A 14,932-nucleotide genomic window follows, 5' to 3' on the forward strand; every position below is an offset into this window, starting at 1 on the left:
TCTGGAGTAGGAGGCAGTGTGAGGGGTTGATGTTGAGTCTGTACTCTTACCCCAGAGCTACTCACTGGTCTGACTTTTAAAAGAATTGCTAGGTTTTTTTTTTTTTAAACTTTTTATTTTTTTCCTCATGATGCAATAGTTGTTTTTAAATTAATTATTTAGTTTATTTTGTTTGCTGTGGGTTTTGTTGCATCAAGCAGGCTTTCTCTAGTTGCAGAGAGTGAGGGCTACTCTCTAGCTCTCATTAGGACGGCTTCTCTTCTTGTGGATCATGTGCTCTAGACTCGGGCTTCAGTAGTAGCAAATTGTGGGTCCGATTGTGGTGTAAGGGTTAGCTGCCCTGTGGCATATAAGATCTTCCTGGATCAGAGGCGGATTGGATTGCATTGGCGGGTGGATTCTTAACCAACAGACCACAAGGGAAGTCTCTAGCTTAATTCTCATGCCCCAAATTTCACTCCAACAGTCTTCTATATTTGTTTTCAATCCCAATCCCTCTTTGGCTGATTGTGGCCCCATAGAAAGCCACAGATAACCCCCCTCTGATCCCTGACCCCTTCCTGGAGACTGTGTCCCCAAGCTCTAGTTTCAACACCCATCACCCTGTGTATTGTGGGTTCTGGGCCCTGGGACAGAAGGATAGGCCAGCCTTCCTACTGTGGGCACTAACTGCCCCATTTCCCAGAGTGGACAGTGGGTTTATGCTGTGTCCCCCCTCCCCTGACCTCCACCCACCGGGGGCCCCCAGAACCAGTGCTAGTAATCCGCTATCCACGGCCCTGCTCAGCAGGGTGCCCAGTGTTGTAGCCAATAGGGGTGGGCAGAAGGAAGGCTGATAAAGATCTGGGGGCCCCTCCCCTAACTTTCCTGGGGCCCTGGCTCAGGCTGGACTGGCTCCCCCACCCTGAAGTCTCCTCCATCCAAGGCCTCTTCTACCCGCCCTCTCAGGGGCAGGCCCAGCACCCTGCCTATTGTCCCTCCCTGCCAGCTCCCAGAGGGTTCGCAGCCCAGACGCCTGCTCACTGGCCCCGGAGCACAGCCCCACCCCAGCCTGCCAGACTCCTGTCCTGCACCCGATCTGGTGCCACCCGCAACCCCGTCCGGGGCAGCAGCTTTGCCAGCCTCTGGGTCCCTGCTTCACCTCTCCACCTCGGAAGGCTGATCCTTCCACTCCTGTCTGTGTCTGACTTTTCCTGCCGGGCTTGGGCCCCCCTGTGGCCCCCCTCACCGTGTCTGCGATTGAGCCCCCTTCCTGCCTCCTGAAGAGCAACCATGGCCACCTACAAAGTCAGGGTGGCCACGGGCACCGACTTCTTGTCAGGAACCATGGACTCCATCTCTCTGATCATCGTGGGGACTCAGGGAGAGAGCCATAAGCAGCTGCTGAACCACTTTGGGAGAGATTTTGCAACTGGTGCGGTGAGTGTGTGTGTGTGTGTGAGCGTGTGCCTGGGGAGAAAGGGGAGGGATGAAGGGGTACAGGGCTCTGAAAGCGGTGGGGCTCCAAGGTGGCTCAGAGGCCCCTACCCAAGACCTGGCTCCCAGCCTTCCTCCACCCCCTTCCCACCACCCGTCACCTCTCATTCCTTTGCCATCATCTCTCATTCCTCCCCCTGCTCTTTTCTCACTTCTTTTTCTCTCTCCTTCATCTCTCTCTCTGTCATCACTCACCCCACATCCCTCAACTCTCAACCCTCTCCCACTAGTTTCATCTCTCCTGCTTTCTAGTCTCTTTCCACCCCCTCTTCCCTCATCCCTTTCCTGTTTCCTCTCTCACACTCTTCCTCATGCCTCCCTCTCCCATTCTTACTCATCCTTCCTAAATTAACACATTATTGACCAGCGGATTTTTTTGCAAAATAAGATCCATGGCCAGTGATTCGTTATGTAAGTGAGTGCTGAACCATCTCTGGTAAATAATGTTCGGGTAACAAAAGACCTATTAATGTGTCTTTGGTCAATAAGTTGTTAAGCTTCAGCATCATTGGCTTAAATTTCCACTGAATTCTCTGTGTCATACAAGGCATCAGACCAGCCTGTCCAGCGGGGACTCTCCAGCTCTGTGATAAAAGGCCCCCTCTGCTGGGCCCTCAGCCTAATTTTGAGTCAGGTCCAGCCACCTGCTGCTATGTGACCTTAGCAGATCACTCTATCTTTGTAGATATTTCTGAATCTCCACATCTTCACTGCTAAGTGGGAGGAAATGGAGGGCTGGTTGGACCACCTCTGCCCACTCTTAAGGATGTAGGAGGCTTGGGGGGCTCTATTTAGACCCCTTGTACACCAGTCCCTGGGGGTCTGCATGGCTCCTGCAGCCTCAGGTGGCTGGGGAGGAGGAGGTGGGGGGAGGGGATTTCAGGAGCCAAGGATGGAGAGAGGGAGAGCCTGGAGTCCTGCCCAGGTGGGGTCAGGCAGGTGGGAGGGGTCAGAGACCCCAACAATCAGGTCATCCCGGTCTAGAGAGGTGAGCATCGCCCAGCATGAGTGGGGCCTGGGTGAGAGGGCAGGCAGGTGGAGGCTGGCCTGCTCAGCTGGCCCTGTGCCCGCCCAGGTGGACGACTACACTGTCCAGTGTCAGCAGGACCTGGGGGACCTCATCATCGTCCGCCTGTACAAGGAGCGCTACTCCTTCTTCCCCAAGAACCCTTGGTACTGCAACTACGTGCAGGTCTGTGCGCCCAATGGCCGCATCTACCACTTCCCCGCCTACCAGTGGATGGACGGCTACGAGACCCTGGCGCTCCGGGAGGCTACAGGTAAGACCTCACTGTCTCCATCCCATACGATGAAGCCCCTCGCTCTGGCCTGGCCACCCCAGCATGGCCACCCCAGGCTCCCAGCCAGCCAGCCAAGTGCCAGCCTGACTGGGGCACCCAGGAACACCTGTCACTCTCCCACACCAGCCATGGTCCATGCTGCTCTGCTGGGCCCGGCTCAAGGCTGCAGCCTGGAGGAATGAGGCAGGGGGTGCTACTCTCTGGACCCCAGGGTCTGACTGCAGACAGCATTCTCAGAGCGGACTCTCCATTATCTCTACAGTCCTCCCCTCAATGCCCACAGGAAGCCTGGCAACTCTCAGACCCAGGACTCTGATCGGATGCCCTATGTATGCCAAGCAGCAGGAGCTGCTGCTCTGAAGACTCCCTGTTACCCCCTCAGGGTGCTGTTACTGTAACAGGATGCCTTGTTACTCTGATAGGATCTCCCATGATTCTACCAGCTGCCTTGTTATTTTCTGAAGAAGCCCTGATGGTTCAGCAGCCCTCCAAGGCCGTACAACAGGAGGTCTTGTACCTTCTCAAGATGCCCTGGATTTCTAATTGAGCATTTCTTAGACTGATGGGATGTTCTGTGGCTCCAACGGGCTTCCAATCACCCCAAAAGGACACCTCATTTCTCTCAAAGGACTCACTGCCCACTCCACCCCCTATTCAGTGAGGCTCCATCACAGTCCAATCCAAGGCCCTGTTACTCATATTGACTGTCAGAGTTCTTTGAGGTGGCCAGTCAAGGCTGCCCCAGCTGTTTTCCCAGCCACTTGATTGCTGCCATGAAAAAGGGAAAGGACCTGAGGGCCCAAGTCGCTAGCATCCACCCCTGCATCTACCCTTGTGTGGCTGCTCCAAGGAGACTTCAATCTTGTCCTCTTTTGTTCCCTTCTTTCAACCAGCCATGCTCCTCTGGGCTCCTCCGGCCTCCTCCGAGGTAGATGAGAGGGGAGGCAGGGCTGAGGGAACCTCAGGGCGGGGAGCTCCTCCTCTCAGAGGTTGACCACCCCTCTCCCTTCTCTCATTTCCCCATGGCCAATTCCTTGCCCTGGGAGCAAGCGGTCAGGGCCTGAGCTGGGGAAAGGAGAGTCAGGGGCAGAGGGAGGCAGGCCTGGTTAGGTGGGGGCATAGGAGAGGGCCTCGCAGAGACGTGGAGCATCTTCCCACAGTGATAGGTCTGAGCAGCATGGAAACGCTGGGAGGCAGGCAGGAATGGGGTTGGGTGGGGCAGCTGCCATGAAATACCAGGGCAGGGAGACTTGAATGACCGGCTGGGACCTTCAAGGACGAAGGCTCCAGGGATGAAACTGAACTGGGTCTGTGGGTTACACGACTTCAGATGGCATTGTTCACCCTGAGTGCAATGTGAGCTGAGGCAGACAGAAGGAGAAGGAAGGTGGCCTGCGAAGGAAAATGATGGGGAGGCAGCGATAGGCACCTGCCAGCCTGGGACTACCAGGATGTGAGTGTCAGCTTCACCACTTGCTGGGCATCTGGACTCATTTCCAAATTCTTCTAAGTCTCAGTGTCCTCATTTGTCAACTGGGCTGACAGCAGAACCTACTTCATGGGGTTGATGTGAGAAGCCAATGTTATTTCTGAAATTTTCCTTTTAACATGTTTGGACTGAGGTTGACTGCAGGCAACTGAAACTAGGGAAAGTGAAACTACAGTTAAGGGGACTCCCTGTATGTATTTACACAAATGTATCTTCATATATGTATATATTCTTTATATACTCACACATACCGTATGTTACATGATACATCCACCAGGGTAACTGCAAATATGTCAAATGTTTCTGCAAGCCAAAACTGTGTAGTTTCAGAGTGGTTTAAATCAAGACCATACGCAGCCTCAGGTAAATTTAGATCAGGTTTTGTTGGCCAAGAAGTGTGTGCCTATTTGTGGAAAAAAATAATAATAAAAAACAAAAACTTGACTTCTGGACCTTTTGGAATTGTGGAGATCAGACTGTGGGCCTATAATAGTTATCTGCCTCATAATTTAAACTATTCTTATGCAAATTAAATTATTGACATAAGTATTTAGAAGGGCTTCCCAGGTGGTTCAGACGGTAAAGAATCCACAGGCAATGCAAAAGACCCGGGAGACTTGAGTTCGATCCCTGGGTCGGGAAGATGCCCCAGAGAAGGAAATGGCAATCCACTCCAGTATACTTGCCTGGGAAATCCCATGGAGAGAGGAGCCCGGCGGGCCCCAGTCCTTTGCAGAGTTGGATGTGACTGAGCAACTAACACAATATTTAGAAAGTGCCTGGTACCCAGTAAGTTCTAAACAACTGTTAGGTATTCATGTTCCAGGAGTTCTAGAAGAGGGACTTCCCTGCAGCAGAGCCCCCTGGAAAGGTAGAGCAAGGACAGGGAAGGGTGGTCCGTAATCCTTTTGATCCTTTCATCTGACTTTCTGGGAGAAGACACACCCTCTCTCTCCCAGGGTAAGCCTTCCCCATCCTTGGCTGTGTCCCACCTCCCCACAGCGCTGACTTTGAGGACAGTAGCTGAATTCTGATCCCCGAAGTGGGCAGGGGCATGCCGGGGCAGGGGCAGACCTTGAGACTCCTCCTTGGTCTCCCTGCAGGAAAGACAGCAGCAGATGACACACTCCCGATCCTTCTGGAACACCGAAAGGAGGAGCTCAGAGCCAAGCAGGACTTCTACCAGTGAGGGGGGTGGGGGGCAAGGGCTGCGGGAGGTCAGGGGGCCAGTGGTGGCTGTGGCCAGCGTGGCCATCAGGACCAACCGGCTCGGCTTCTGTTCGCAGCTGGAGAGTCTTTGTTCCTGGCCTGCCCAACTACGTACACATCCCCAGCTACCGCCCTCCTGCCCGGAGAAACCCCAACCGGCCGGAGTAAGGACCTGGGGCTGCCCAAGGGCCCCTCCCACGACTGACACCCGCCCCCCGCCCCCTCCCTGTGCCCTGGACCCCAGATGCCCAGCCCTGCTCTCCTCCCTACAGGTGGAATGGCTATATCCCCGGGTTCCCGATTCTCATCAACTTTAAGGCCACCAAGTTTCTGGACTTAAATCTGCGCTACTCCTTCACCAAGACGGCCGCCTTCTTTTTCCGCCTGAGCCCCATGTGAGTGTGTGTGAGGGGCGGGTGTGAGGGCTCTTGTCAAGACTGTCGCTCCACGCCCGCCTCCACCACAGCATGGACGGGAGGGCAGCGGGAGCCGGAAAGAGAGGGTTAGGGAACCTTAGAGGTGACCCTCGGAGACCTAGACATAGGAAGGCCTTGAGCTGTGCCACGGGGCGACCCTGAGACCCGCCCAGACTCAGGGACCCAAGAGACCCTGGGGGTGGGGGTGGGGCAGCCCTACCGCCGTCCCAGGGGCACTGGACCCCGTTTCTGACGGCTTCCCCCTCGAATCCCCTGTCATAGGGCACTGGGGTTCAAACTCCGCGGCCTGGTGGACAGCAAACGGTCCTGGAAGAAACTGAAGGACATTAAGAAAATTTTCCCTGGCAATAAATCTGTCGTCTTCGGTATGGGGTGGAAACGAGAACGGGGGAGCGGGACGAGATCGGGCCCCAGGTGCTCGAGCCGCGGGCGGGAGGCAGGACCCCCGCGTGGGATGTGGGGTGGGAGCCGCACAGAGAACGCGAGGCTGGAATTCGCACAGGCGAGCGCGCCCTCTGGCGGCTCCTCGGAAAACGCCGCCCTGCTCCCCTCCGGCGGCTCAACCCTAGGCCGGGAGCTTGGTTTTCCTCCCGAAATCTCCTCTGTGGTCCATGGCCTTCCTCCCTCCCTCCCGGTCCTCAGTTCTCGTCCTCTCTGACCCTGAGGGGCAGTGGGTGGCGTCGTGACGTCCCCGCGCTGTCCCCTCAGAGTACGTGGCTGAGCACTGGGCAGAGGACAGCTTCTTTGGGTACCAGTACCTCAATGGCATCAACCCAGGCCTGCTCTGCCGCTGCACGCGGATCCCAGACAAGTTCCCAGTCACAGACGATATGGTGGCCCCCTTCCTGGGCGAGGGAACGTGCCTACAAGCGGAACTGGAGGTGAAGCCCGCTCTGGAGTTGAGCCCCCCACAGCCTCCCTTCCTCCCTCTCTCCTGGCATCCCTGTCTCTCCCCACCTACTCCTCGGCAGACCCCCACCCCCCACCCCACTCCCCACCTCCAGTCCTGGCCAACCCCACGCCTGGGGAGCCAGAGCACCCTGCACTCAAGGCGTGGGTCATGGGTACCACGTGCTGGGTGCCTACCTGTCCACTCATCACGGCTCCCCTCCAGAAGGGGAACATTTACCTGGCCGACTACCGCATCTTGGAGGGCATTCCTGCTGTTGAACTTAACGGCCAGAAGCAGTACCACTGCGCCCCACTCTGCCTGCTGCACTTTGGCCGGGAAGGGAACCTCCTGCCTATTGCCATCCAGGTGCCTGGGGTGCAGGCCTGGGGGTGGGTGCTGTGTGAGTGTTGCCGCGGGTGAGCCTCTGTGTGTGCATGAAGAGATGTGTGATTGCATGGGCCGGTGTGTGTACTTGTATACTTCATCTGTGTGAGTTTATGGTCAGTCGGTCAGCCTGTGTATGTGTGTGTGTATGTGAACTTTATGTCCCTGTGTGTGTATCTATTTGTGAAGGATTGTGCCTGTGTGAACATGCACTATCCCTGTGTGGGCCTGTGTGCCTGTGTGAGTCTATGTTCCTGTGTGTGCATCTAAGAATACACCTATGTTTATATATGTCCCTGTCTGTGTGTGTGGCTAGTGGTGAGCCTGGTGTAGTGTAAGCACCAGACTGAGTCTCTGAAGGTCCCTTCCTGGGTACATCTTTGTGCTGCCACTTGTATGCCCATGCTGCATAAAGTTGGGTCCCTGTGGGTGCACTCGTGTGTAAGCCCCAGTGTGTAGAGTGTGGCTACTGTGTCTATATGCACAGAAGTGACCAGGGAGGAGTAAGCCTGTCTCTTTGACTCCATTCATCCACCTGCTTGACAAGTCAATGCCTGCTGTGGCTTATCTGTTAGAAAAACTGTGCTGATCATACGTAGCCACTGCCTTGAGAGTGTGGCCTGGCTGGAAGGGAAACTGGGATGCTTTCTTCCCAGAGGTTTCTGCCAAGATCATATCTGAATTAGTCACCCCTTGGGGTAGGAGTGGGGATCAGCCACGTTCTGATGCTCCTGGCTTGTTAGTGGAACGATGCAGGCTAGATTTCAATGAACCACTAACCCCTAGGGAGCTGGGTACCCTTGTGCACTGCACAACCTGCACAGCTGAATGTGGCGACTATGGGATTGAGGTAAGGATGGGTTTTCAGAGGAGGCAGATTTTTGAGCTGGTTCTTGTGGAATGAGTGGGAGCTTTCTGGTAGAGGAAGGGATGGGGGAAGGTACCACAGGCAGAGGGAAGAGCAGGAGCAGATGTGAGAGGGAGGGAAGGCCCTGGTATGCTCAGAGGACCAGAGGGACTGGAGTGTAGGGGTTGGAGTTTTCACCCCCTGGTCTCCCTTCTGCCTCCGTCACGTAGTGGGGGCCCTTGTGTATGTGGGTCTATGCTCTCACCTAACACTTTCTCCTTCCTCACCCCCAGCTCAGCCAGACCCCCGGGCCCGACTGCCCCATCTTCCTGCCCAGTGACTCCGAGTGGGACTGGCTGCTGGCCAAGACGTGGGTGCGCTATGCCGAGTTCTACTGCCACGAGGGCATCTCCCACTTGCTGGAGACCCACCTCATCGCTGAGGCCTTCTGCCTGGCCTTGCTGAGGCAGCTACCCATGTGCCATCCCCTCTACAAGGTATGGGTTTGGGCCAAGGGGCCTCTGTGAAACATCGCCGGCCTCAGTTAGCCCCAGAAAGCTGCCTGGTTTGCTAAGAAGTCAGAAGGATTCCAGCTAGACTTGGGGAGGCAGCTTGGGGGGCTGTTTGGGGGGTCTGATGTTGCAGAAACAGGGAGTGCTGACATTCTACAGGGGATGACTTCAGCCCTCTCTCATCATCTTCCTTGCTCCCTCCAACAGCTCCTCATCCCCCACACCCGGTACACCATCCAGATCAACAGCATCGGGCGGGCTGTCCTCCTTAATGAAGGGGGGCTCTCCGCCAGGGTAAGACTTCTTTCTCCAACCCCACAAGACATGTGTTTCCCTTCTGGCCTTTGCAGTTGGACTGAAGCTGAACTTCCCAGCTGCCTTTAGATCATGAGTGGGCACGGAGGGAGGGGACCAGTTAAGACGGGTGCTGTGCCTGCCAGGCTGCAGAGGCCGAGCTGGGTGTGCTGGTCCGGAGTGCGAGGATCCCCAGACAGTGTGCTCCAGGGTCTGCCTGGTCCCTTACAGAGCATGTCCCTGGGCCTGTCCGGCTTTGCCGAGGCGATGGTGCGGGCTCTGTCGGAGATCAACTACGACAACCTCTACCTCCCCGACGACTTCGTGAGACGCGGGGTTCAGGACCTGCCGGGGTATTATTACCGTGAGGACAGCCTGGCAGTGTGGGATGCACTGGAGAGGTGAGGTCAGGGCAGCAGTGGGTGGTACTTGAGGTGGACACACCCTGGGATGTTACAGGGGGTCTGGGGAGCTTTTAAGGACCAGGGGTGCCCTCCTGGGGCTTGGGGATAAGGTCTGGAATGTGTGTGGGGATCACACATGTGCTCACACTCTGGGTGGGGCCTCTGAGGCCTGATGGTCCCCTTCTTTGCTTTGGCCCCCATCTGGCTCTGCTTGCCAGACCCTGTCTGGGCTCTGAGCTGCCTGTGGGCCTCATCTGATCCTTACTGGGAGCACTCTGAGTGTTTCCTGACCTTGCCCAGCCGTTCCTCTTGCTACCTCTGCTCACCCACAGGCCTGGGGCTGCTCTGGGTCAGCCGATGCTGGGGCATCCTGAGGGAGGTGGGAGAACCATGGTAAGGGAAGGCACCGGGGGTTCAAACTGAGGTCCTGTCCCCCGGTCAGGTATGTGACAGAGATCATCACCTACTATTACCCGTGTGACTCTGCCGTGGAAGGTGACCTGGAATTGCAGTCCTGGGTGCAGGAGATATTCAAGGAGTGTCTACTAGGGCGTGAGAGCTCAGGTATGGGCCTGACCCCCAGCAGGGACCCAGGGCTGTGGCATGGGGTGGGCCTCCCAGGCTGAGCTGAAGCTAGTCTCACTTTGGGCTGAAGGAGGCCAAAGAGAGCCCTGGGATTCGACAGAGCTCTTCGCTGGCCGCTGGAGCAGTGGCATCTCAGAGAGGTTGGGGAAGAAAGCCTGACTAGCTGGGGGTCCCTGTCTGAGCTCAGCGGGCTGTGGGTCATCTTGGTAGATACCAGAAGAGGTCCCAGTCTCTTGCTTCAGGAAAAAAAAAAAAACACCTTTGTGGGCTGAGAAATGGGGCATGAGTTCCAACAGGACAGGCCAGTGTGTACTGGAGACGGGGGAGCTGGCGAGAAGCAGGCAGGTTTCAGGAGACGGAGGGGGTGGGGAGCGAATCCTGAAGATGTGCCACTTGGGCACCCACTCAACAAGTATTTAGTGAGCACCTACAATGTGGTGAACACTGTACTGGTTACTGGGGAGGCCAAAGGGAATGAGACGCTGAAGGCGCTGACCTTGAGTTGATCAGTCTCCAGGGGTAGCCACTCACTGTAAACGGGCAGGTGCACTATAGTAAGACTGGTGCAGTTTGTGGGGAAGCCAGGGAGGGGCTGTAGGAACCCAGCGTGGGGCGGGGGAACCTACCCCAGCTTGGGGAGGGCTGGCAGGTAGAGAGTGAGGGGTGTGTAGCAGCAAGCTAAGATCTAGCTAAGATTTGCATGATGGGAGGTCAGCCAGGTGATGACAGAGGTGGGGTTGGAGGGTCCTGACTTGGGAGCTGCATGTGGAAAGGCCTGAAAGCCAGACTGAGCAGAGTTAGTTCTGGGACTGCTGATAAGTCCCTGCAGCTGGGGTTCTGGGGCTGGGGGGTGGGGGTGGGGCAGCCTCCTGTGAGATGAGGCTGAAGCCAGGAGCAGGGGCTGGGTGCTGCAGCCTGGTTAAGGGGTCTGGAATTCCTCTGAGTTCAGAGGGAGCTATCGAGGGGTGTCTGGGGAGATGAAATGTGCACAGTAGGATGTCAGACTGCACTGGTGGTCAGGGAACAGTTTGGGAAGCTGGTGTGGTGTCCAGGAGGGAGATGACAGGGACCTGCCCTGGGAACGGGCTCTGGGGATGAAGAGGATGCCAGAGCTAGCTGGGAGACAGAAATGACAGGACTTGCTGACTGGTTTGGGTTTGTCAGTGGGGGCTGAGTGGTGGGAAGGAGGAGCCAGGGGTGACTCCTGGGTTTTGGGCTTTTGAAACTGGGTGGATGGTGTGTATCATTCTTTGAGCTGGGGTCCTGGAAGGAGGAGCAATTGAGGGAGGAAGATGACAGGTCTGGTTTGAATGTGTTGGGCTTTTGGAACCTGGGGTCACCATGGCAACCAGAGCTAGGTGCTCATGTGGGGCACAGGAAAGAGAAGCAAGCTTGGAGGAGCCCCCAAGGACATTTGGCCAAGGCCCAGTTGAACCCCACCTTGGGGGTGGGGGTGGTTTGTGGCCAAACAACGGCCAAAGAGGCAGGTTGGGGGCAGCCTGGAGTGCTGGAAGAACAAGGTGAGCTGGGCTTGGCCATACCCTCTGTGGGCCAGCCAGGACCTGGGCAGCACTGATGTGGCCTGGGCCTTACCTGCCTGCACCTGCCCTCCCACCAGGCTTCCCCACATGCTTACGAACTGTGCCTGAGCTGATCCGATATGTCACCATTGTCATCTACACCTGCTCTGCCAAGCACGCAGCTGTCAACACAGGGCAGGTACCTGGACTCACCAGCCCCTGCCCCAGGCCCAGACTTGACCTTAATCCCAGCCCCAACGTCCGAACTCTGCCTCAGCCATAATCCCCAGTCTGGCCCAGATCTGTCTCAACCAGAGTCCCCAGTTCAATCCCTGCCTCCATCGACACCCGAGGGTCTCTGACCCAGAGACCTCTGACCCAGAAGCCCCTCTCTACTCCACCTCCAGTTGGAATTCACCGCCTGGATGCCCAACTTCCCCTCATCCATGCGGAACCCACCAATACAGGCCAAGGGGCTGACCACGCTGGAGACCTTTCTTGACACGTTGCCGGATATTAAGACCACATGCATCACCCTACTGGTGCTTTGGACACTCAGTCGGGAGCCCGACGACAAGGTGTCCTGGGCCTGGGGGTGCAGGTGGGGGTCGGGAACCTCTGAGCAGAGGCAGGCGGCTGGGAAGCTGGGAGCCCAACGAGAGGGGGGTGTCAAGGGCAAGAGGCAGGGAGGGAGGCTGCTGAAGGGGAAGGGCTGAAGGGGTGGGGATGGGTGGGGCTCCGTTCCAGCCGCCTGGTTCTGTGCCCGCAGCGGCCCCTGGGCCACTTCCCGGACATCCACTTCGTGGAGGAGGCCCCGCGGAGGAGCATAGGGACCCTCCGCCAGCGCCTGGCCCAGATCTCACACAACATCCGCCAACGCAACAAGTGTCTCCCCATCCCCTACTATTACCTGGACCCCGTGTTGATTGAGAACAGCATTTCTATATAGCACGGCCCCTCTCCACTTGCCTTTCCTGCCTTGCATCCGCCTGTTTTCCAATAAAATCACTTCAAACACAAGCCCGGGGTCTGTGTCTGTGTTTATTGTGGGTGCACGCCTGGGCTGGGGTGCACTGCACTCACAAGGTGATGCTTTTCCACTAAAGCCTGGTCCAGGTACTCATATGGCAGCGCCAGGCCTGGGTTTTGCTCCCGGGTGTCCCGTGAGATCTGGGTCAGGTGGCTGTGGAAGACAGAAGTCTTCATCCTCGGGGCCTCCTCGGTGAAGTGCTCATCAGGGTAGGTGCCCAGGCACCGCTGGGGACGGCAGGAGAGAAGGCTGGAGCTCCTGACCCGCAAGCCTCGGCCCCATCTTTCAACCAAAAGCTATTCTGATCCACCTGGAGTCCCCTGGGCCCCAGACCACCAGAAAATTCACCCAAGGGCATAGACCACCACCCAAGTCCTACTCACCTACCTAAGAACCCAGACCACCCAAGACCCATTCAACTTGAAACATAACCCCCCCATCCAGTCTAGGCAAAAGAACACCCTCCATCCAGCCTACCCAGACCTCCCAAGCCATGAGCCCTTTGAAACCCAGACCACTCTAAGTTCCCCCTACTCAGAGCCCCGGCCACCCTAAACCACACCCCCCAGCAACTACATCACTCCAGGCCCCGCCCCCCAAGAAGCCCAGTCTGCTCATGCACCCTCCAAGTAATGCAGTGTCCCCAGCAGCCTTTCTTCACGCTACTCACTCTCCGGGAACCTGAGACCCCACCCCACCCCACCCCACCCTGGACCTTACAGTGTTCTTCGTTTCATCGCTGACACTCCAGAAGAGCTCAAGGGAGTGGCACTTGACGTTGACCTCAGGAGTGAGGCCACCAGGCTTGTCGGGCTCTGGCCTTTGGAAGTAGGTGGGGGGAGGCGGATGATGCTGGGAGAATTGGGCACCCAGCCACTGAAATCAAATTGATCCCCCAGACTCAGTAAGCACAGGGCTGCTAGGACTCCTGCTAGGCCCACATCCCCCATGACCTGGCTTGTCCACCCCAAAGTCCCCCCTCACCTAACCAGTATTGACAGCAATGTGTTGGGCTGAGCAGCTGAAGATGGTCATGGTGAGAAACTCGATCAGGTCAGCACAGCTGTCCAGGCTGGAAGACGCCCCTGGATGGAGACAGGCCTGAGGCAGCAGCTGAAACCCAAGGTCTGCTGTCCTGGGAAAGTGGGGTCTTAAGGGTGGTTGGCAGGTGTGAACTCTTCATCCGAGTTCATGCGGCTAAGAAATTCCTTCTGGAAGATCTTCCTGACCCAGGCCTGCAGCTCCGACTCCTTGCTCACAGCGTGGTAGTCGGGGTAGTAGATGCCAACGATGGGAGGGGGGCAGAAGTATGTGGTGACACAGCTGGGGGCCTGTGCTGCCCCGGGGTCGGGGTTGGAAGAGGCCACTGAAACCAGCTGCTCTAACAGGAGGAAACTGAGGCCAGAGAAGGAAAATGGGCAACTGCACATTTTAGGAAGCGTCCAGCCGAGCTTCAAGCCTGGAGGCTTTGGTCTCTACTAGGGCCCTGAGAGCCATAGTTGGTCTGCAGTTGTGTTTTGACTGACTACCAAGGTTTTTGGTTTCTTTTTCAAGTTGAATCTGTGGCCAACATTTAAATATTAGAAAATGACTGGTTTCTCTCAAAAAAAAAAAATCTAAAGCTCTCGTTTTAGTTATAGTTGAGTCACCACTGTCCTCATCTGAGAAACATGAGTGGCCAGCTAGCCAGTCTCTGTCCACCCTCTTTCCTGCTCACGGGACCTGTAGGCTTCGACATTTCAGTCATCTAGGCCACATCAAACCACGAAGAAGGATTGGACCCCAGGCCCCTCTCTGTTGGGACTGGGATGCTGCTGTCCATGTCCCCCGCTAGTTCCCAAAGGGCAGAGCAGGGCCTGCCCCACTCACCACAGCGTCCACCCCCAGCCATGGCAGAGCCCAAGAGCCATTGCTAAGAAGAGTTCTGACATGGGCCTCCAGCTATGCAAATTCATTGTGGGGAGTCCCTGAGGACTTCAAGGGGATGTGTGTATAAGCCAGGCTTGAGCAAGAGGCAGTGTTTGGATAGGGAGAGAGAGAGAATCAGGGTGCCTAGCCTCCCTAGGATCCATGTATGCTGAGCAGGAAAAATGGAAGGTGGGGGGAAGACTCTAGGGAAGAGATGCCACGTGAAACTTTCCTTTCATGTGACAAAAAATGAAGCCACGTGAGGCTCATGAAGTAGAGCCATCACAGAGCCCAGGCCCAAGGGAGGTGGTTATGCTCAAGAACTGCAGGGATGGGGACCCAAAAAGAAGCCAGACATCTAAAACACCTGGCCTCCAGGGTGGAGGCCAGAGGGACATCCCAAGGAGGTCTCCAGTAAAGGAGACTTACAACGGAAGCCTAGAGACAAGGCAACTGTTTTTGAGGGGAATAATTATAATAGCTAATGCTCAAAGAGCATATCATATTCACCTGTGATTTGTGCTAAGGGCTTTACATTTAATACTGATAATGACCTTTGAGGTAGGTCTCCTATCAGCTCCATTTTCAGATGAGAAAACAGTTCAGTCAGTTCAGTCGCTCAGCCATGTCCAACTCTTTGCAAC

The 14,932-nt window shown here is 56.2% G+C and overlaps 1 protein-coding gene across 1 annotated transcript; it reads left to right on the plus strand.

Annotated features, from left to right (window-relative positions):
- The first annotated feature begins 1,053 nt into the window (after positions 1 to 1,053).
- On the plus strand, positions 1,054 to 12,367 carry ALOX12B (arachidonate 12-lipoxygenase, 12R type). The gene is made up of 15 exons (XM_043475851.1): positions 1,054 to 1,419; positions 2,552 to 2,756; positions 5,370 to 5,451; positions 5,553 to 5,639; positions 5,748 to 5,870; positions 6,174 to 6,277; positions 6,621 to 6,793; positions 7,027 to 7,170; positions 8,329 to 8,532; positions 8,755 to 8,841; positions 9,073 to 9,242; positions 9,688 to 9,809; positions 11,449 to 11,549; positions 11,758 to 11,928; positions 12,120 to 12,367. Exons 1-15 carry the CDS (start codon positions 1,273 to 1,275, stop codon positions 12,297 to 12,299), a joined length of 2,100 nt encoding a protein of 699 aa, XP_043331786.1. The 5' UTR covers positions 1,054 to 1,272; the 3' UTR covers positions 12,300 to 12,367.
- The last annotated feature ends 2,565 nt before the right edge of the window (positions 12,368 to 14,932 follow it).

The sequence above is a fragment of the Cervus canadensis genome, chromosome 1 (assembly GCF_019320065.1).
Source record: "Cervus canadensis isolate Bull #8, Minnesota chromosome 1, ASM1932006v1, whole genome shotgun sequence".
Lineage (NCBI taxonomy): Eukaryota > Metazoa > Chordata > Mammalia > Artiodactyla > Cervidae > Cervus > Cervus canadensis.

Excerpts from the sequence above, each read along its gene's own strand:
- ALOX12B (XM_043475851.1), top strand. The coding sequence starts at position 1,273 with ATGGCCACCTACAAAGTCAGGGTGGCCACGGGCACCGACTTCTTGTCA. Across the intron at positions 6,794-7,026 it reads GCCTACAAGCGGAACTGGAG|AAGGGGAACATTTACCTGGC; the intron begins GTGAAGCCCGCT and ends GCTCCCCTCCAG. Across the intron at positions 9,810-11,448 it reads ACTAGGGCGTGAGAGCTCAG|GCTTCCCCACATGCTTACGA; the intron begins GTATGGGCCTGA and ends CCCTCCCACCAG.